Genomic DNA, 21,191 nt, shown 5'->3' with positions numbered 1-21,191 from the left:
ATTCTTTTCCACAAATGGCCAAACCCATTCACCTAGTGGGTTTCATTAGTTTAACTCACGGAAAGCAACCATATCTCAAAATTCTTCATTATACATTTCGGTTGCCACTAAGCCATTGATTAAAGAATTAGAATATAGTCATAAAGCGTTCTTGTAAAGATGTTGTTGATTTAACACTATAAGCTCCCCACTTTGTTTTAAACACATTAGTGACATCACACACACACACTTAATTTGAATAACTTGAGTGCAGTTAAAAACAGAAGAAACAATACATAGATCAGAAATGGGCACAGCTATAAATGAAACTAAAACTGCCGACTGGTTCTGGGTCAAAGTGCCCACTGGCTTGAGAACCGGATATGCCATAAACCCAGCTTCACCATGAGGGTCCAGCCAATAGTGTAAGAGCTGCTTCTGGACAGGGAATCTCAGGAGACCAGATGGACTCAACTTTAAGGCCACCAGACAAGGAAGGAAAAACAGAGGAAAAACTTTGAAAGTAACCTATTTTGACGCAACTGCAAACCATCATTTCAAACCACATGAGAAAAATTAAACACTAAGAAAGATAACCAACAAACCAGCTTCCACCCAACTAGAGAGATAGTATAGTGCAGACCTGTCATTCTCAAGTTTGATACACATCACAATCACCAGGGCATAGTGTTAAAAATATAGATCACAGATCCCCAAAGGTGCCAGGACAGGCGCAGAGTTGCCGGATACGATGCAGGTCAATGAAAATCTCTTAGCATAGGTACGTCTCAAATATTGCATGGGACACACTCATACTAAAAATAGTTATTCATTGTTTATCTAAAATTCAGATTTAACTGGTAATCTGAAAAATGACCAGCCAGAAGAAAACTGGGTTTTGCTTTTTGGCTTTTACTAACTGACAAATAACCCTGCTCCCAACAAAATGGAATACTTAATAGACCAATCTGAAATGACTTTAACATAAGTATGTTTTAGGACCTCAAAGAGATAAAGGAAGAAATAACACTCATTTAATCAAACCATAAAAGTATGAAAAAAAAACTGAGCAGATTAGCCAATTGCCCCCTGGAAATAATAATATATGTTGACATGGAAATTAACTTTTACAAAGTTAACAAACTGGATAAACCTATGACAGGGCACAGTTAAAGGAAGAAAGGATGTGATATGAAGTAATTTGCCTAGAACCCTGTACAGAGAGAGATATGAAGCTAAAAAGCACGCATGAGAGTTTAAGAGACATACAGGAGGGTGCAGAAGCTTCCTCATGCTTCTAACAGGAACTCTGTTCAGAAGACTGGATGGGAGGGCAGAGGGGTGAATGAAATGGGTAATGGCTCAGAGCTGTCCACAGCAGAGTGTGTACAGAAGGCCTCAGAGGGTGAGTAAAACAAACAAAAGCCACAAGGAGAATCCACATAGTAAAATGCAGAATACCAAGAATAAAGGTAAAAACTTTCAAAGCCACAGGAGAGAAAAAAGTCACAGAGTGACACAAAGGGACCATTAATGATGGTAGACGTTTCATTGGGGCCAGATGTGCTAGAAGGTCAGGGTGAGATGTTTAAACAGGATCGTGTACCACCCACAAACCACTCTGAAAGATCTGCAGAGGCGTTGGAATCACCTGAGACTTGGATGTAACATAACCACAGAAGCCACATCCCATCACCTTGGTCACAGAAGCAAGTTACAGGTCACCCCATACACGCACACTCCAAAGAAGAGGTTATTCAAGGCCATGAGTCATTGGGAATCCTCTCCGAATTCGGTCTATGACACTGACCTTCAAATCATCTATCCAATTGCCTCCCAAATATCTTTATCTTAGACAACACAGGTACCGACAAAATATGTCCAAAAGTAAATAATCTTTTCCTCAACGCTTGCCCTTCCTCCTCTCTTGCAAAGCTCAGTTAACATTAACCCAGTCACTCAGGTCCAAAAACATGGCAGTCACCGTTCACTCCTCATTCCTTCTCACCACTCCCACTCAGACAGCCGGAAGTGGGACTCATCTCCCTCTTCCATCTCCACTGCCTCTGCCTTAGTCAGGCAGTGGTCTTCCTGTCCCTAGACGACTGCACTTGAAGCCAGTCTTGAAGTCGTTAAGCAGGTCCTCACGCTTATGGCTTGCCCACCCGAAGCCACATGATAGCCAATGTTCTATCATAGTTGAGTCTATCTTCTTTTGCAGCTTTTTTGAAGGACTATAGAAATGTGACAGTAAGTATTTTCTATGAGGATGGGATAAAACTTTCTAAGCTTGAGGCAGTTAGGCTGGGCAGTCAAGACAGCAACCTCCACACCCAGAGAACAAGCTTAGCCTCACAGCTGGCTGCTGGGCTCCGAGGCCAGCCCTGAATACTGAGGGGCCCCTCGAACCTGGTCCACACAACTGTCATTCAGTCTATTCATTGTGTGTCTCCCTGAGAGTTACCCGGTTGAAAATATGGTCAGTGCCTGTAGAAATGGATGCTGTTACCTTAGTGACAGAGAAGTTTATTAAGATAACCCCCCATTTAGGAGAATTGGCATAGGGTCTTTTTTTTTAAGCATCTTTATTGGAGTAGAACTGCTTTGCAATGGTGTGTTAGATTCTGCTTCATAACAAAGTGAATCAGCTATATATATACATACATCCCCATATCTCCTCCCTCTTGCGTCACCCTGCCACCTCCCTAGCCCACCCCTCTAGGCGGTCACAAAGCACCGAGCTGATCTCCCTGTGCTACGCGGCTGCTTCCCACTAGCTAGCTATTTTACATTTGGTAGTGTATATATGTCCATGCCACTCTCTCACTTCGTCCCAGCTTACCCTTCCCCCCTCCCCGTGTCCTCAAGTCCATTCTCTACGTCTGCGTCTTTATTCCTGGTCTGCCCCTAGGTTCATCAGTACCATTTATTTTTTTTTTAGATTCCATATATATGTGTTAGCATACGGTATTTGTTTTCCTCTTTCTGACTGACTTCACTGTGTATGACAGATTCTAGGTCCACCCACCTCACTACAAACAATTCAATTTCATTTCTTTTTATGGCTGATTGATATAGGGTCTTGCACCACCCTACCTATCTTGTAAGCTGGATAATCTTACAAGAAGCACTCAGCCTCATCCACCCTATTTTTAATGGGACCATACACCTGCCCACAGCTGTCTCTTAGAAATCAAAGAGGGTGTGTGAGAAAATTTCTCCAATCCCTTTAGAAAAGGGTGAGCAGTCAATTTGCTAAATTATTTTTCATATCTGGTAGATATGTTCTGATAACTTTTATATTTTGTTGATTTTCCTGTTCAAACACTCCAAAATACCCTTAGTCATTGATGTGAAAAATGTGGGCTAATTTCTGAAACGACTGCAGCTCTTGCCAGGAAAGAGTAAGATGTAATACTGTTCTGATGTATCTCATATTTTGTCAGAACCCTTTCTTCAGAATTAATGACCTGGATGCCTTGCTCCAAAATATATGAAAGATAGGCTCTTTACAGAATTCTGCCGCACAGTTGAAACTACATCAGCATGTGTGTCTGGAAAAAACCCATCATTTTGTGAAGCCAGTAAATATCCCTCCTTAGCAAATGTACTGGTAATGGATCACAAAGTCACTTGATCTATCTGTATGCAACAAACTATCTGAAGGCATTGCTAATTTCTGAGCTCTCATTTATAGTTTTGTTGAAGGACCGAGAACCCAGATGAAAGGTTACAGGGACGAATCTGAGTTTCCTGTAGACCTGAGCCCACCGCTCTCCCCCGGCTTCCATCCACCTGCGATAACCAGGGTGTGTCCCCTCCCACCGCCAGCCTGTGCTCGCCTAACTCCCTGAGCAATGTCAGCATCTTTCCAAGGCCCTCCAGTGGCAGAAAGCTGGAACTGCAAGACCAGGTAGACAGGCTGCCTGGAAAGCCAAGGGGCTGAGTGATTTGTCTCCACCCGCCCTCCCTGTGAACAGAGTTAGAGCTGAGAATCATGATTGATAAACATAACTAACCTTTTCCCTCACACATTCTATGTGGATAAAAATGGTGTCGAATTATGAGCCAAGTACTTCACAATCACTTCCTCCTCACCAAAATCCAATATACAGTTGGGAAACTGAGGCTGAGTCGGCAGGTCAATCACTGGAGGTCGTACAACTGGCCAGTGACAGAGCCAGACTGTGAGCTCAGGTCTCTCTGTCTTTTTCAGTAGCTTTCAGACCTGAGTGTATATCAGAATCCCTGAGAGTCTTTTAGAGCCTGGTACCAGAGCCCTGGGAGCCCCGTGGTCTGTATTTTAATGCTATCTCCTGGCAAACGTGATGTGTGTGCAACTTGAGGCCAGCTCTGAATCACACCACCTCCCGACAGTTTATCAGAAGAGCAAAGCAGGACTCTTCCACCTGAGATGTCAGCTGCTCTGAGGATGGAGCATGAGACAGTATGGGTCTCACAGCTCCCAGAAGTTGCTCAACAAATAATATATGAGGGATATATATAACCCAATCAGTCTGCTGTACACCTGAAACAGACACACATTGTAAATCAACTATACCTCAATTTTAAAACTATGAGGTAGTTAGAGTAATTGAATTCATAGAGAGAGGCAGAACGTACACAGAATATACACAGAAGGTATATAGAATGTATACAGAATATATAAAGTATACAGAAGGTACACAGAATATATACAGAAGGTATACAGAATATATACAGAATGTATACAGACTATATAGAGAAGGTATACAGAAGGTATACAGAATATATACAGATTGTATACAGACTATATAGAGAAGGTATACAGAAGGTATACAGAATGTATACAGAAGATATACAGAAGGTATACAGAAGGTATACAGAATATATACAGATTGTATACAGACTATATAGAGAAGGTATACAGAAGGTATACAGAATGTATACAGAATATATACAGAAGGTATACAGAATATATACAGAATGTATACAGACTATATAGAGAAGGTATACAGAAGGTATACAGAATATATACAGAAAGTATACAGAATGTATACAGAAGGTATATGGAATGTATACTGAATATATACAGAAGGTATACAGAAGATATACAGAAGGTATACAGAATATATACAGAAGGTATACAGAAGGTATACAGAATATATACAGAAGATATACAGAAGGTATACAGAATATATACAGAAGGTATACAGAATATATACAGAAGATATACAGAATATATACAGAATGTATACAGAATATATACAGAAGGTATATGCAGAATATATACAGAAGGTATACAGAAGGTATACAGAATATATACAGAAGGTATACAGAATGTATAAAGAAGGTGTACAGAATATATACAGAAGGTATACAGAATGTATACAGAAAGTATACAAAATGTATAGAGAAGGTATACAGAATATATACAGAAGGTATATACAAGGGAATACTACTCAGCCATAAAAAAGAATGAATTAATGCCATGTGCAGCAACATGGATAGACCTGGAGACTGTCATACTGGGTGAAGTAAGTCAGACAGAGAAAGACAAATATCATATGATATCACTTATACATGGAACCTAAAAACATGGTACTAATGAACCATGTACAAAACAGAAATAGAGTCAGAGATGTAGGAAACAAACTTACATTTACCAAGGAGGAAAGGGGGCAAGGATAAATTGGGAGATTGGGATTAACATATACGCACTACTATATATAAAATAGGTGACTAATAAGAACCTGCTATACAGCACAGGGAACTCCACTCAATACTTTGCAATGACCTACATGGGAACAGAATCTTAAAAAGAGTGGATATATGTATATGTATGGCTGATTCGCTTTGCTGTACAGCAGAAACTAGCACAGCATTGTAAACCAACTATACTCCAATAATTTTTTTTTAAATAAAGATTATGGTAACCAGGGACTGGGGGAGAGGAGAATGCAAAATTATGGCTTAATGAGTACAGAGTTTCAGTTGGGGAGGATGAAAAAGTTCTGAATTTGGATGGTGGTGATGGTTGCACAAAAATGTGAATGACCTTAATGCCACAGAACCGAATGCTTTAAAATAGTTAAAATAAGAAATTTTATGTTATGTATATTTAACTACAATTTTTTTAATGTTTTAATTTTTTAAAAAAGCACTATCCTCATTAAGCTTAAGTAATTTCCTCGTGATGTATGAATTCATGAAACTTGGCAGATTTTCTGGTTCTTTCAACCAAATGAACAATTCTATCTACCTCCAAAATTTCTTTCCTAAGCAGTTATTCTTTATGGAAAGTTCAACCATTTCCTCTGGCTTAGCAGTTACTGAAACAGATACATCCTTAAATTGTAGTTTACAAACTTGACATCCATAAGCTACTCCCATTTTGCTTTTGTTTGGTTTGGTTTTGGATTTTTTTAGTGGCGAAGAACTCTTGAAGAAAACAAATAAAATACGCTAAGTCCATTAGGTCATCTATTCGTGGGATAACTTGGCCTCATGGAAGCTTAATGAAGCTGGATTCCCACATACAGTGGAAACTGCTTTAATAGACAAGTAGCTAAACAAAGTGACATGTGGTACTTCACATTTGTTTTGTTATATGACATTTTTTTTTTTCTTTTCTTTTTTTTTTTTTTTTTTTTTTTTTTTTTGCGGTACGCGGGCTTCTCACTGTTGTGGCCTCTCCCGTTGCGGAGCACAGGCTCCGGATGCGCAGGCTCAGCGGCCATGGCTCACGGGCCCAGCTGCTCCGCGGCATGTGGGATCTTCCCGGACCGGGGCACGAACCCGCGTCCCCTGCATCGGCAGGCAGACCCCCAACCACTGTGCCACCAGGGAAGCCCTGATTTTAGATATTTTTAATGGCTTATTGACATACTATTGATACTGATTTTAGAGACACTGCAATTAATTCTTGTCATCAATATGCGTTTCTTAAAATTTAAGGTTAAAATCCACTGCAATTAATTCTTGTCATCAATATGCATTTCTTAAAATTCAAGGTTGAACGACTCTGAATCCAAGAATCATTCGAGTAGGGCCTTCCCAGCCTCCTCTGAAGCCCAATCTGTGCTCTGCTTCTGCAGGAGACTTTCAGTTCCTTCCAGAACCAGTCAGGCCAGAGAAGAAATGGAAACACACCAGCCTCAGCTCCACGGACAGCGAACAGTGAGATAAAAAGTCCAGCCTGGGGAAGTGTCAGTCACTTACGGTGTCAGCAAGAAACCTAAGTCTAGGCGGAAAGGAGCTATAAATAATTCTGAGGGCCTCCCAAGAATTCTTGGAGAATGTTCAGGAAAATCAAGCTGCTTCCAATTGCTCTGAATTCCTTTTCCGAGTGTAGACAATGGTTCAATGTCAGCTTACTCCTCCCCTCTGGGCTCTGTTCAGGACACAGCCCACTTTTCTTTCTGTTGCTCATGTGACAAAGCCCCAGAGGACTGTCACACCAGCCATTCTTTCTCCTCCTGGCAATCAGTTAAATGCACGAAGCCTTGACTTCCTCTTATGGACTCAGATCCATGCCTTGTCTTACAGCGTTTTGCATTCTCAGCAAGCTTTTTCATTTCTGATAAATGATTGGATGCCTGGAGAGGAGCTGTCCCGGTGGAAAGACTAGATAGCTCAGGAGGCTGAGGAAATAAAAGTGCTTTTCTCTGATTCAAATCCCATTTGGTTAATGGAGACAAGAGGCTATTGTCTAAAAGCCATTCACCAGCAGAGAAGGAGCAAATCTCCCCCATACCCGGGAGTCTTTGCAAAGGTCACTCCTCTGGACTTGCTGTGAACTGAATATTGTGTCCCTCCAAAATTCATACTCTGAAGCCTCATCCCCTTAATGTGACTGTAATTTGAAGATAGAGCCTGTGGAAGTAATGAAAGTTAAGTGAGGGCATAAGAGTACGGCTCTGATCTAATAAGATTAGTGTTCTCATAAGAAAAGGAAGAGACACCAGAACTCGCTTGCTTGAGCTCTCTCTCTCTCTCTCTCTCTCTCTCTCTCCAAGCCAGAAACAGAGACCTCACCAGAAACCAATTCAGCCTGTATCTTGATCTTGGACTTCTGCCTCCAGAGCTGTGAGACAGGAATGTCTGCTGTTTGAGTGCTGTGTCCATGGCGTGTTGTCATGGCAGCCCGAGCAGACTCAGACAGGCATGAGCCATTTCCACAAGCTCGCCCAGCCTTGTCTCCTTGGGCCTGCATTTGCACCCCAGCCTTTCTCCTGCCTGCCCCGGGACTAGCAGGTGAGCCAGGAAGAAGCGTTTAAGGTACTAAAGTATGTAAGGTAGGTTCAGGTGGGGAAGAAGGCCCCTCCAGAAGAACACACATTCGAGAAGTATTTACTGAGCATCTCCTAGGCCCGGGACTCGGCCCAGTGAAGTCATTTGTAAGCACAGGCTGAGAGCACAAAGGAAGCAATTTTACTAGTAGCCAATCGGGTCCAGATGCTACTGCAGCGTATTTCTTTATGATTCCTACCCTCATCTTCCAACCTTTCAGAAGCCATGGCAGATAGGCCAATGAGGTCTTTCTCTTGACCCCTTTCTTTCCTACCCTCGCCCACCCTCTGACCTAGACTCATTTTGCTGCCGCCCCTTTAGGTTAGACCTGTGAGGGGAGCTCTGCCCTCAGAGCCCAGGCCGTCCAGCCCCTCATTATGCACTGCTCTGTCTTCTGCAGGAAGCACTTGCCAGACGAACAAAGCTCTCTTTTGCAACCCATGACCAATTGGCTGTGGCTTGAACTTTTTTTCCAGTTTCATCGAGCTATAGTTGACATACATCACTGGACAGGTTTAAGGCATTCAGCCTAACGGTTTGATTTACATATAGTATGAAATGTTTATCACAATAAATTTAGTTTGCCTCCATCATCTCACATAGATACAATGAAAAGAAAAACCAAAATAAGAAAAAATATATTTTTTTCTTTGTAATGAGAACTCTTAGGGTCTAGTCTTCTAATAACCTTCCTATATATCACCCTGCAGAGTTAACTATAGTCATCATGTGGTACTTTATATCCTTGGTACTTATTTATCTTCTAACTGAACGTTTGTACCTTTGGACCACCTTCCCCTGATAACTTTCGTTTTTAAATTGAGGTTTAATTTATGCACAGTGAAATGCCCAGATCTTAAGTGTACTGTCCACTCAGTCTTAACGAATGTGCATCAAAACACAGAACATTGATGTTGCCCCCAAAAAAAGTCTGTCTGCCCTTCCGCACTCAATTCTCGCTCCCTGGAAGTAATCACTGATCAGATTTCCATCACCATAACATAGTTTGCTTTACTTAGAATTTTATGTAAGTAGAATCATACGTTTAGGTTTTGGCTGGTGAGGAGGTCTGGCTTCTTTCACTAGGAAAATGTTTTTGAGGTGCATCTATCTTGCTGCGTGTACCATAAGTTTGTTCCTTTTGCTTTGAGGTACCTTTTGCTTAGATGTACCACAGTTTGCTTATCCACTCTATTGATGGGCAAGCAGGATACTTCTAGTTTGGGGCTGTTATACAGAAAGCCGCTATAAACATGCTTGCACATGTTGTTTTCATCTCTCTTGGATAAATACTTAGGTCATAGGGTAGTTGTAAGTTTAACTTTTAAAACACTGTCCAACAGGATGTACCACTTTAGGCTCCTGCTAGCAATATACGAAAGCTCTGCTTGCGGCATGTTCTCTCATTTTATCCGTTCCAGGGGGTGTGCAGCAGTATCTCGTGATTTTCACTTGCGTTCCTGAAGGATCGTGTGTGCTTTTTCATGTGCTTACTGCCATTTCATTATCATCTTTTGTGAAATACTTAAGTCTTTTGTCCAGTTTTTATTTGGTTGTCTCTTTTATTAATGAGTTGCAGGAGTTCTTGATATACTGGATACAAGTCATCTGTCATATGTATGTGTTGGGCATTATTTTTCCCAGTCTGTGAATTGCCTATCAATTTTCTTGGTGGTGTTTTTTAACCCACAGGAATTTTTAATTTTGATAGTCTAATTTATTAATGTTGATCCTTTTATGGTCTGTGGTTTTTATGTCCTCTCTAGAAAATATATACCCACCTCAAGGTTGTAAAGATATGTCTGTGTTTTATTCTAGGAGGTTTATCATTTTTGCTTTCTCACGTAGATCTGTGATCCAGCTTCAGTTGATTTTTGTGTGCGGTGTGAGATGGAACAAGGTTCTTTATTTTTCCAAACAGATGCACAGCTACCCCAGCACTGCCAGTTGAATAGATTTTCTTCTCTCCATTAAATGGCTTTGGTGCCCAGGTTAAAAATCATTTGAATGCTTTTATGTGGACTTACCATTACTTTAATATGTTTATGTGAAAAAGAGCCCCTTCCTACCAGGAGGAAGGGAAGGGCACAGAGAAATTGATTCTCATCTGTACAAGGACTATACCAGGTCTGCTGTGAACCCTCCGGAGCAGGAGCTGCCCTGTCCTCGAAGAGAAGAAACCAACAGTGAATGAAACCCAGGAGCCTTCAAGCTGGGGAGGTGATTGGCACAAACCAGGGGGCATTTCTACCTGAGGCCTGATTCTCACGTTAGCTTCTCAAGCTCTCTGATGATGAGAGAGAGAGGGAAAATCAATCAAAAGAGCTGTTGGCATTTGCAAAGGACAGAGTCCCAGTTTGTTGTTTTCCATCCCCACTGAAAGAGGAATGGTCCCAGGTTCTTCATGAAGCTCTGCCGTGTGGGGCTTCTTGATCCAAAACACAGTCATTTACTCTCATTTCTAGAAAACTGCCTGGAAACCTCCTCAGTGCTAGGGCACTGAGCAGATATATTTAGAGTTTTACGGCTGCTCTAAATCAGAATTAAGGAGTAAGTAGCCTGACCAATTTTCACTTTCCTATTTCCTCCTCATAAATTCTAAAGTGATTCTTATCATAGGGAAGCTGACATTTTAAGAATAGTAATTTTTTTTACATCCATGGCAGATAGGTCTCTTTGAAGTTCTGGTGGAAAGCCTTCCTTCCAGCTATGGTTGTCAAAGTCTTAGTGTAGGGGCCTTGTAAGTATATTGAGTGCTTGGAGACGGGCAGGAAAGGAATTTGCTGGGCACTGACTGTGCCGTGCACTGTGCTAAGCTCTTCAGAGGCAGCACCTCCTTTAATGATCACAACCACGGTACCAGGGAGGTTTCCTCATTATTTTCTTCGAGATAACGAAGCAGAGACGCAGCGAGATTCAACCACTTGCTTGTGGACACAGAGCTAATTGATCCTGAGTTTGAACAGAGGACTGTCAAGCTTCAATGCCTGTTCCTAACCACGATGTAGGCTGCCTTCCTCTGTGTTGCTCTGGGTTCATTTGTTTTATTTTTTGCCAGATCAAGCTGTGTGTTACAACCACCCGCCCCCCCCAAAGTGATACGGTGCCCTCATACTCTTTGGCAGCTACCATTTCTCAGGCCAGAATGATGACATGGTTGTTTCTGATTTTTCAGTTGGAATGTTTGGCAAAGAAACGCTATTTCCTCTGTTGAATCTGATGGTGTTGTTGAATACAGCCTCTTTCATTTCAGCTTCATTCAGAACAGACAAAAATCAATTTCTGCTTACGTAAAAAATAAAGTAACGTGCTCCACCGGGGGGAAGAAAAAAGATCTCAGGTTCCGTGTTATTATTCTGAACAACGACAAAAGCAGGGATGGAGCTGAGCCTCTTGTCATTGCTGTTTGGGGTTTCCTTTTTTGCTTTCTTTGTGGAGAAGAAAAAAATTCTGATTTGCAGACTTTTTTTTTTCCAGCTGCCCAGAGAGTCACTCTTAAAAGCCTAGGGATCTAGCTTAAAATGCCTTGTAAAGCATCTTGAAAGGACTAGGTTTTTTTTTGTTTTTTGCACATCTGAACTCCATCTAACCGTACTGGTGCAATTTTACCTGGAAATGCCCCCAGGACACCGGGTTCAGGAGCCCGCCAGGTGGCCGACATTCATCCTTTCCCTCAGTATCCTGGAAGCACCCGGAAACCCAGGACAAGCCGGACCCACGATGTTTTAGGGACAGCTGCATGCAGACGCGAGGCAGGGGTCCCGTGGGCAGCACCCTCCTCCTCCCTGAACCCCGAGGCCGCCACCCTCCTCCAGGAGCGACCCGTCCCCCTCAAGGCTCTCCCCCCGCCCGGAGGCACAAACCTCCTCTCTCGTTTACTTTATCCTCGTTATTGGAGGACTTTATTTTTATGTCTACCTTGCCAGCCGCAGAGAACAAACCACAACAGCGCTTCCGACTGTCTCCACACACCTGCCCCTGGAGCAAACCCCACCTGCAGCCACCGTCTGCGAGACTGCTCCTTTCATCCGCGTGCAAACGTTTCCAACAGGCCTCTGAAAGGCAGCCGCTTGCCCAGCCACGCAACCGCTTTCCCGCAAACACTGGGATTTCAGATTTCAACTGCAGCCCCTTGATTGGACATCAAAAGTCCATAAGTGGGCTTCCCTGGTGGCGCAGTGGTTGAGAGTCCACCCGCCGATGCAGGGGACACGGGTTTGTGCCCCGGTCCGGGAGGATCCCACATGCCGCGGAGCGGCTGGGCCCGTGAGCCAGGGCCGCTGAGCCTGCGCGTCCGGAGCCTGTGCTCCGCAACGGGAGAGGCCACAACAGTGAGAGGCCCGCGTACCAAAAAAAAAAAAAAAGTCCGTAAGTGAGCGTTTGAAATGGCATTTCTAAAACGCAAATCTACCCGTTTCAAGCGCTTCCGCAGGGTTGTCCGACAACTGCACTGGTTTTGTTAGGCAGCAAGTTAGCCATGAGCAACGAGAGGTGGGCCCCTCGGCGGAATGTCCAACAGCCACCTAATCCCGCCAAGCTATTTTGCCAACCCCGCCCCAAACACGACCCCATCTGTCCTCCAAAATGGTCAGGGCACCGAAACAACCACCACCACCCCACCCCCGCCGGCTGACTGGAGGGACGGTCCTCACTCTGGCACATGCGCACATCTCAAGCTATCACGTCCTTAGATAACCTTTGGGCTTATTAAATGTTCATAAATATTCTATGAATACATACATCTAATTATAACAGACTGCATTATGGGAAGAACATGCACAGCAGAGCCTCTTGTTATATAACCTGCAGCCGTCAATTAAGACTATCAATCAACGACCTCCTGGATTACGCAAAAACCTTGCCTAAAAAGCTCTACACCCCAGTCCTTGGGGGCCATTGCCTTCCTTGGCCTGGCCCACCTCTCTTTTGAGGTGTTCTCTCTGTTCTCTCCTTAACTTCAGTAAACTCTCTTGCAACGGGTAAGACCTCAGATTCTTCTTTGCGTCCTTACCAAGAACCAAGGCCCGTGGGAGAAGGGGTCTCCAGACTCTCTTCTGCTAACAGTGTTCACCAATTTTTGAAAATTCGCGTGCACCACCCCTAGGAAAACACTCTGGTGGGTAGCATTCGTTATTCTTCACTTTCATAGTCACCTTTTTCAGATACTTACAGAGAATCTGAGCCTCGCAGCAGCCAAGAAGAAGAAGAAATAGAAGAGGAAATACAGTGGGGGGGACATTCAGTGAAATCTCGCCCCTACCCCACGCGGGTCCATGAGGCACAGGGAGGGGCAGCTGAACACTCCCCTCCCCTCCCCTCCCCTCCCCCGGCCTCCTCTGCAAGCGCCTGGTCTCATCCTTTCAACTTTAATAAACCAGGACCTCAAGGATTTCAGATCTGAAAATCTGCAAGGAAGGGGCTTGCATCCAAGTGGATCACCCTTCCTGGGGGAGAAAAATGCAAGAACTGGAAGGTACTCCTTCCAGGAAATATTTGTGAACCACTTGATATGTGCCTGGCCCTGTGAGAGGTCACGTGACAGGCCCCCCTCGTGCCCTGCTCCCCACCATCCCCTCACACTTTCCCATCTTTCCACAGGAACCACGGCCCTCTTTGAGGCCAAAATCTCTCACTTTAAGAAGCCCTCGGGGGTTCTAGAAAGAGCAACAACTTCAAAATCAGACTGATCTTGACTTCAGTAAAAGCTCTGCCTCTCTGTAGCTGTGGGTGCTTGAAAGAGCAACTTAACTCCACTACACCTCAGTTTTCTCATCAGTAAAATGGGGAGAATATCTACTTCATAGGATTATCATGAGAATTAACAAGATAACATAGCAAAGAACATAGCCCAGGGTCCAAAGCCAGTAAATGTTCAGTAAATATTAGTTTCCTCATTCTGGCCCCTTTCCATTTTCTGGTTTATTCCAAAATCCTCTGAACAGCACCAGACTTGAAAACCTACCTTCCTAATTCACCCAAGCTGCTGTACTGACACCGCAGAAGCCCAGCTCTTCTCTTCACCTCGACATCGACTTCCTGTTACATGCACGTAGGTACAAGAGTTTGTGTTCCTCTAACCCTGGCAGCCAGTGTACTAGACAGGATTTTTTCATTGCAAGAGACAGAAATCTAATTTTTCAAACATGGTCTGGAAGCGCATTGATTCCCACCACCGAGAACTTATGTCCTGGCTTATCCAGGGCCCTGTAATGCCACCCAGCTCTCTCTGGCTCCATTTCTCATTCTGCTTTCCTTTGTGGAGCAGCCTCCTCTCCTGCTGCAGATGGCTTGTCTGATGGGTGGGAAAGATGGCTTTCTGCGGCCCCGGAATCTCATCCTCCCAGGGTATCGACCTCCATGAAAAGAGGATGCATCACCCACAGTGCCTGCACACCAACTCCAGGGATTTGCCCAACTGGCCCTGTGAGAGTTACATCTTTGTACAACTGAGGGGACAGGCAGATCACAGTGGCTGGGGCTTCTGGTGGAACCTCAGGGCAAGAGAGGGTCGTCATGACATTCTGGAGGGCACATGCCCGCTGCAGCCAAGGATCCTGGGCCCAGCGACCCAGGGCCCTACCCCTGGAGCATCAGACGAAGCCCGGCCCGACTGGGGTCTGTAATGGGAGTCAGGGGCGGGCTCCCCACCTGAACCTCCCTTGGGGGTAGGGGTAGAATCCAAACCAGGCTTTCTATGTAATCCACAGAAACTTCGGGTCACAGAATGGGACAAGGCAGGTTTCCCCAGCATGTGGCCTCAGGAGATCAAGCTTAGAAAAGTGTGGAAAGGAACAGCAGAGCTACCCAGGGCCACTCGAGCACCTGGTGGAATGCAGGAAGTACTAAGCGCCATGACCTTGACCCTCTGTGTGGCTCAGAGCTTTGTCTTGCTGGACCAGAAATGAAGAAGAGTGAAACTGGAACACGGCAGCTAAGTCAAGTCTTTCAACGGTTCCCATCACACTGACAAAGCACTTCCGGCCTTACATTTATCTGCTCCCAGGACACACACACACACACACACACACACACACGCCAGGTGCTGTGGTGAGGACAGTTACAGGGAAGTGTCTGCAGAGAGAACAAGAGCGTTGTTTGGCCTTTACTAGATGCCTTTTATCTGGGCATCACAGGAATACTTTTGAGATATTTAATTAGGTCACAACATGTCTGTAAGGAAGGTATTATTATTCACCTTCCCCAACTGAAAAAACCGAAACAGAAAGTTCAAAGCGTTCCCAGGAAGTGGGATTTCCAGTAGCGTGACGGTCACAGATTCTGAACGTGGCCACCAACTCACCTCTTCTCCTCTCCCGCGGCCGTGAGCGCGCCTTCGCAGCCGGAGGTCTAAATCCACATGGTTTAAGCTGATAAGTCCACACAACGCTGGATTCCTAAAGAGGAGGAGAAATTTTAAATATAAAAAAATATTTTTAGCTTAATCTCACCCGCTTGTAGAGGTCATTGAATCCATTTCTCACTCTAGTCCTGGCCTGCAATGTTTTCTTTGAATATATCAAGGCACAGGGAACCATCCCCAGAAAACACTGGTTCCAAGACCAGACACCAGCAACCGTTGGAACATCCCATGTCTTATTAAGTTAGAATTAGTCTCTTCCTAACTCTATGCACTACGTCTATTTTTGCCCATTGGAATCCATTCATGTTTTCTTCCTTCCTTTCTATCTTCCAGCTATTACTGATTAAGAATCTACTCTGTGCTGTTTAAACTGGCTTGAGCACCAGGACACAGCATTGAAGAGGAGAGAAGGGCCCTTGCGTCACGGGGATTACAGTTTGATGGATAAAGAGAAAAAAAAAAAAGAAAACAAATGAACAAAAATTTCAACTCGTGCTAAGCCTTATAGAGGAAATGAAACAGGATGATGAGATAGTGTGGGCCCGGGAGGAGGGGCTTTCTGTGAGGGGTTATGAAGGGCTAAGGCGACATATGACCTGCAACGTGAATGTTCCTGGAATCACACAGCATATTTCCAGCCCTCTTGCCTCGGCCTCTGCTCAAATTTGAAGACAGATACCATGACACTCACGCACGCAGACACAGCTGTCTTCTTTCCTCTTGGTTAAACATCGATATTCCTCTATCATTTCAAACGTACAAATCTGTCCCTCAGTGTTGCTCTTAAAATATAGTGTTCAAAACTGGAGAGTCCACTTTAAATTTGGTCTGACAGATACAGGAGGGGTGGGTCCATGCACTCACTCTCTTGTTCTGGACTCCATCCTACCATTAACTAGACTTCTGTGCTTCCAGACATTGGGGTGCCAAAGTGGCCATCGGCTTTGACAACCTGTATTCATTAGTCCTCCCATTAAGCCCTCAGCCAACTAAGTACAGGAAGTCTAGCACATGCGCTGTTGCCGAGTGTCATCACTAGTATCCTGTCACTTTGTCATTTTGGGTGGGGAGGGGTAGTCAAGAGGAGGACCTGGGTCTCACCCTTTTTCTGTTAAAGCCATTTTGCTACCTGATTAATATTTTCTTTTCTTTTCTTTTTTTTTTTTTTTTTGTGGTACGCGTGCCTCTCACCGTTGTGGCCTCTCCCATTGCGGACCACAGGCTCCAGACGCGCAGGCTCAGCAGCCACGGCTCACAGGCCGAGCCGCTCCACGGCATGTGGGATCTTCCCAGACCGGGGCACGAACCCGTGTCCCCTGCATCAGCAGGTGGACTCTCAACTACTGCGCCACCAGGGAAGCCCGATATTTTCTTTTTTTTTTAGTGCAGATATTGTCATTAGGATTTTAACTGTCCTACATTTCACTCTCAGATTTGATAAGCATGACACCAACATCCAGATCCAACTCATGATATAAACATCTCCCAGGAGGGGACAGGGAAGGACTGTGGACAGTCAAGCAGTATCAACCCAACTAAAATATAATGAGCCAGTCCACAGAAAAGAGAAATATGCAAGACACTTGCTGAAATCCAAATACACTTATACATTCATTCAAGACCCAGCGAACAAAGAAAGAAGGCCATTGTGGTATTAAACCGGTGCTGAGTCTTGAATCTGAATTCTCAAAAACTCTCCTTCTGAAACTCTGTTCTAAATACGTGTTCTAGAATCTTGCTGTTCTACATATGGGCTCACCAGTTTATGGAACACATATTTTTATTTTCCCCTTGAAAATTCCAACTTTAATCCCTGGATCATGTTCCAGGATCCCCCAGAGGTTGCTGACAGTGCTGCTGCAGTGGGAAATGAAGGGTTTTTCTCAATGTCCTAAGGTGCAATCCATTTGGGGCCAGAGACTTAGAAACTTAGAACCCATAACAGCCTCGCTTTTACAATCATTGATCTAATGTTGGGTTCCTTTTATGGTCATCAGTTCCCCCATTTCCAGTAAGATTCTCATCCCTAAAAAAAATTGAGGTAGAAAAAAGGAATTGAACACTTCTCCATTTATTGCTTTTCGTGTATTGTTTTTCTTGTTCATACCTTTTATTTGAGGATATAGAGAAGTTCCCCAAGAGTAAAGCGGAAAGTGATAGAAAGGAAACCTATATAAGAAATAAATGAAAGACAAATACAGCACAATGGCACTCATATGCGGAATATTAAAAAAAAAAGTGAACCAAACCAAATGAAAACAAACACATAGACACAGAGAACAGAGTAGTGGTTGCCAGAGGGGAAGGGGCAGGGGGGTGGGCGAAATGCGTAAAGGGGGTCAACTGTATGGTGATGGATGGAAACTAAATTTTTGGTGGGTATACAGAAATAGACATATAATGTTTTACACATGAAACTTACATCATGTTATAAGCCGATGTTACTGCAATTTTAAAAATCTTTAAAAAAGAAAAAAATGAGATTTTACACCTATCTTTTTAGGATATTTTGAAAATTAAATTTCTAAATTCATATGTGCCTGGTCTAAGCACTATGGTAAGAAATTTCTTTAAGCTTCAGATGACATTCTCTTTCACACCCAAGGTTTTTATAATTACAAAGTATTCCCTCTTCGATCTGAAATAATTCCACAGCAGCAATATCCATTGTTGCTTCTTTTAACTTCCTAGAAATAGAACTGTCGCCAAAACAAGTGGAAAATCTATCGGCAGCTCTGTTTTCACTGAGTGAGGGGTCCAGCCGAAGTCCGGTTATTTCCAGCCCTCGCTTGTGATTCGCTCTTTCCCCTAAGCCTGTCTTAGGGTTTTTATCGGGAACACGTGATTCACTTCCTGCCTCAGGCCGGGGAGGGGGGGGGGATTCCACACGGACAAGCAACGCCCCTTCTCCTTTAAGCTTGACTGAGAAACCTTCCATCTTGTGAAGGGGACATTCTCAAAAGGAGGAAGTCCTGTTTCAGTCACCTTTTTGCAAGGGCTGATGATCTTATGATCCATCCCATCACCAGGAAAGGAACTCAAATATGGGTTGCGCCTACCTAATTAGGTATGTCCCCCAAACAATATATAAAGTATGCTTTTAACTCGGGGCTTTATAAAGACCCTACAGTCATGTTGATGATATATATATATATATAGTCAAAACTGGTTAATACACCAGTATTCAACAAATAGATAAATACAGAAATAAAATATTAGAAATATGTATCATATACATGCTATTTTCTGAATGCTGCGATTGTTCTTAAGTGAGTTGAAATACAACTGAGGTCATAGAGTAAAAGTTCCACTTGTCTCCATGTTTAGATGAGGTTATTTGAAGAAAAGAAGGAGACCGAAAAGAGGAAGCAGAGGAGTAGGGGGAGGGCTGATATTTCGGAGGACCTACTATGCTGCAGGTGTTTTTGACACCTCGTTGTACTTTATGTACATGTGCACACATGACGAAACAACTCTTATTATTACCCCATTTTGCATCTGAGAAAACGGGAGCTCTGATGAGCTCAAATAAGTGAAATGATGAAATTAGTAAAAGGCAGAAAATGGACACAGAATGAGTCTCACCCTTCTGGCCAAATAGGGGAGGATTCAGGGTCACTTTCAGCCTCGAAGGTGTGCCCAGGAATCTGCTGCAGCACAGTCACAAGCAGGGGTGAAGAATGGCAAGTCAATGGAGATGATGAAGGACAAAGAAACTGCTAAACGTTTCTCTCTGCTAATCAACGGAATCAGTATGAGAGGAGACACCTGTCGCCAATGGAAAGATCAAGGCTGCCTGTCTCCCCTCACTTTCTGCTTCTCTCCCTTCATCAGGCTGTGACGCTTTGCTGCCTTCTAGAGCACAGCCTCTGGAAATGTGCCTGCATCCTCAGGCTCCTTAATGCAGCCGCCTGCCTTCCCGCCCGCCCGGGTCCCGGGTCCGCTGCCCCTTGTCCGCCGCTGGCAGCGGCCCCAGAGAGGGTGCTTGGCGCTGGGGAGAGGGGCTGGGGGCCCGCGGCCGACGTTCACCGGCTCCTGCACCAACCTTAAGCGGGAAGAGTGTGTCACCAGATGATAAAATGCTAAACGACAACTCATTTTCATTCTGCGGAACAGATTTGTTGAATATTTCATTCCTGTCACCAGCTCCTTTCCGGGGCACCGTCACGCGGCTGGAAGGGCTCCCGGGGAATTGCTTGAAAGCTTGGCGCCTGCAGCGAGCGTGGGTCCTGACGCTCGGCTTCCTGGCGTGGCCCCCGGGCGCCGGCGCCGTCGGTGTCTCAACGCTGCCCTCTGCTGGGCGGAGGCCCGCAGCCACCGAGCGGCTGAACGGAGAGGGGTCACCTACGCGGGAAGGGAGACGGCGCCAAGGGGTGTGTAGCTGCATACAAGGGGGCACAGCAGAAATCCACCGCCTTCGAGGGCATCGGACCTCACCGGATGGATGCTCAGCTGCTCTTTCTTTCCGCCGCGTGGCCGCTGCCACCCGCTCCCAGGCTGTCAGTACACAGATGAAGAAAGCCACTGCCGCCGAGGACTTTCCTGCCTGAAAGAGATTTGCTTGTGGAACGAAGATACGTGTGAGTTGGGGGCGTGGGGGAGGGTTGCTACTAGGAAAGAGCGAAAAAACACCTGGGGCCTATATACAAAATTTCCAGATTCAGGGTCCAGTGATAAACCACACATTCACCCCAGCTGGGAACCACCATCCCCGCCAAGGAGCACTCCCTGAGGGGACCCAGCCCCGCCCGCCTGGCCGGCTGCTGTCCCCGCCCTTCAGGCTGCGTTCCTGGCACTATTCCCCGTCAGACACCCCAACTTGCCTCTCCCCCGCCAGCTCTCCTCCCCAAGTCCATCCTCCACTCAACCCAAGGAAATCTACATTAAATGACTCAATTAACATAAAGCTCTTCGTACAGTGCTAGGCATGGGGTAAGCACTCCAGAAATGTTAGATAGAAATTTAGTTCTCTCTGATCAGCCACTTCCTGCCCAGTGAATGCTTCAAGGGGCTCCCTAGGTACGTCAGCGGGCCTCTGCCCAGCTCTCTGCTTCCTCTTCAAGCATCTTCTCAAGCTTCACAAACCAGCGATGGAACCCCTGGGGCTCTCCCGTGCACACCCTGTGTCTGATTTCTGCCAGTGGTAGTGCTAATCCCTTTACCTACTAGACCCTCTCCTGGCCCCTTCATCTGTTTATTTATCCAGACTCAAGCCTTCCGGAAGGCCTCTTCTCCTTCAGGAGTTTCCTAAGTGTCTGCTTAGGAGTCTGTCTGCCCTCTGTGTATGAGCTTCTTGAATTCCAGGACTGAGTCATCTTTCCATCCCGTACAGCCTGCACAGTACCTGGAGACACTTGAGACTCACCAGATGTTCATTGCATGAGTGAATGAATGAAGGCAGGAAAGAATGCACACACCAGAGGGGTCCCAGAAGCACCTACCTGCCCCATCCATCTCCTTGTGCCTGCCAGCTGAGAGCCTTATGACTTAATCTGCTCCTGTGGTGGTTGGGAAGGACACCGCGTCACCTCCTGGGAGGCTTAGGCCAGTCCAGTTCACCTGGACCTTCAACTTTTTAAAT

At 44.9% G+C, this 21,191-nt stretch overlaps 2 protein-coding genes across 4 annotated transcripts in view; one reads left to right on the top strand and one right to left on the bottom strand.

Moving 5' to 3' along the window:
• Window positions 1-11,582, top strand: part of ASPH (aspartate beta-hydroxylase) — a 418,870-nt gene extending 407,288 nt beyond the window's left edge. For all 3 annotated transcript variants that reach the window (XR_012327192.1, XR_012327191.1, XR_012327194.1), the window contains one exon: window positions 10,099-11,582. The gene's annotated coding sequence lies outside the window, so the exon portion shown is untranslated. The remainder of the gene's footprint in view (window positions 1-10,098) is intronic.
• LOC109548309 (uncharacterized) overlaps window positions 1-20,986 on the bottom strand; it is a 54,423-nt gene extending 33,437 nt beyond the window's left edge. Inside the window, exons 1-3 of the mRNA XM_073794766.1 lie at window positions 20,976-20,986; window positions 19,656-20,220; window positions 15,551-15,644 (exon numbers count right to left, since the gene is read on the bottom strand). Of these exons, the coding sequence (XP_073650867.1) occupies window positions 15,551-15,644; window positions 19,656-20,220; window positions 20,976-20,986 (670 nt within the window). The remainder of the gene's footprint in view (window positions 1-15,550; window positions 15,645-19,655; window positions 20,221-20,975) is intronic.
• Window positions 20,987-21,191: the final 205 nt, after the last annotated feature.

Source organism: Tursiops truncatus, chromosome 17, assembly GCF_011762595.2.
Source record: "Tursiops truncatus isolate mTurTru1 chromosome 17, mTurTru1.mat.Y, whole genome shotgun sequence".
NCBI classification, from domain to species: Eukaryota; Metazoa; Chordata; class Mammalia; order Artiodactyla; family Delphinidae; genus Tursiops; species Tursiops truncatus.
The sequence above is the reverse complement of the archived record's forward strand: the minus strand, read 5'-3'. Positions and strand labels throughout refer to the sequence as shown.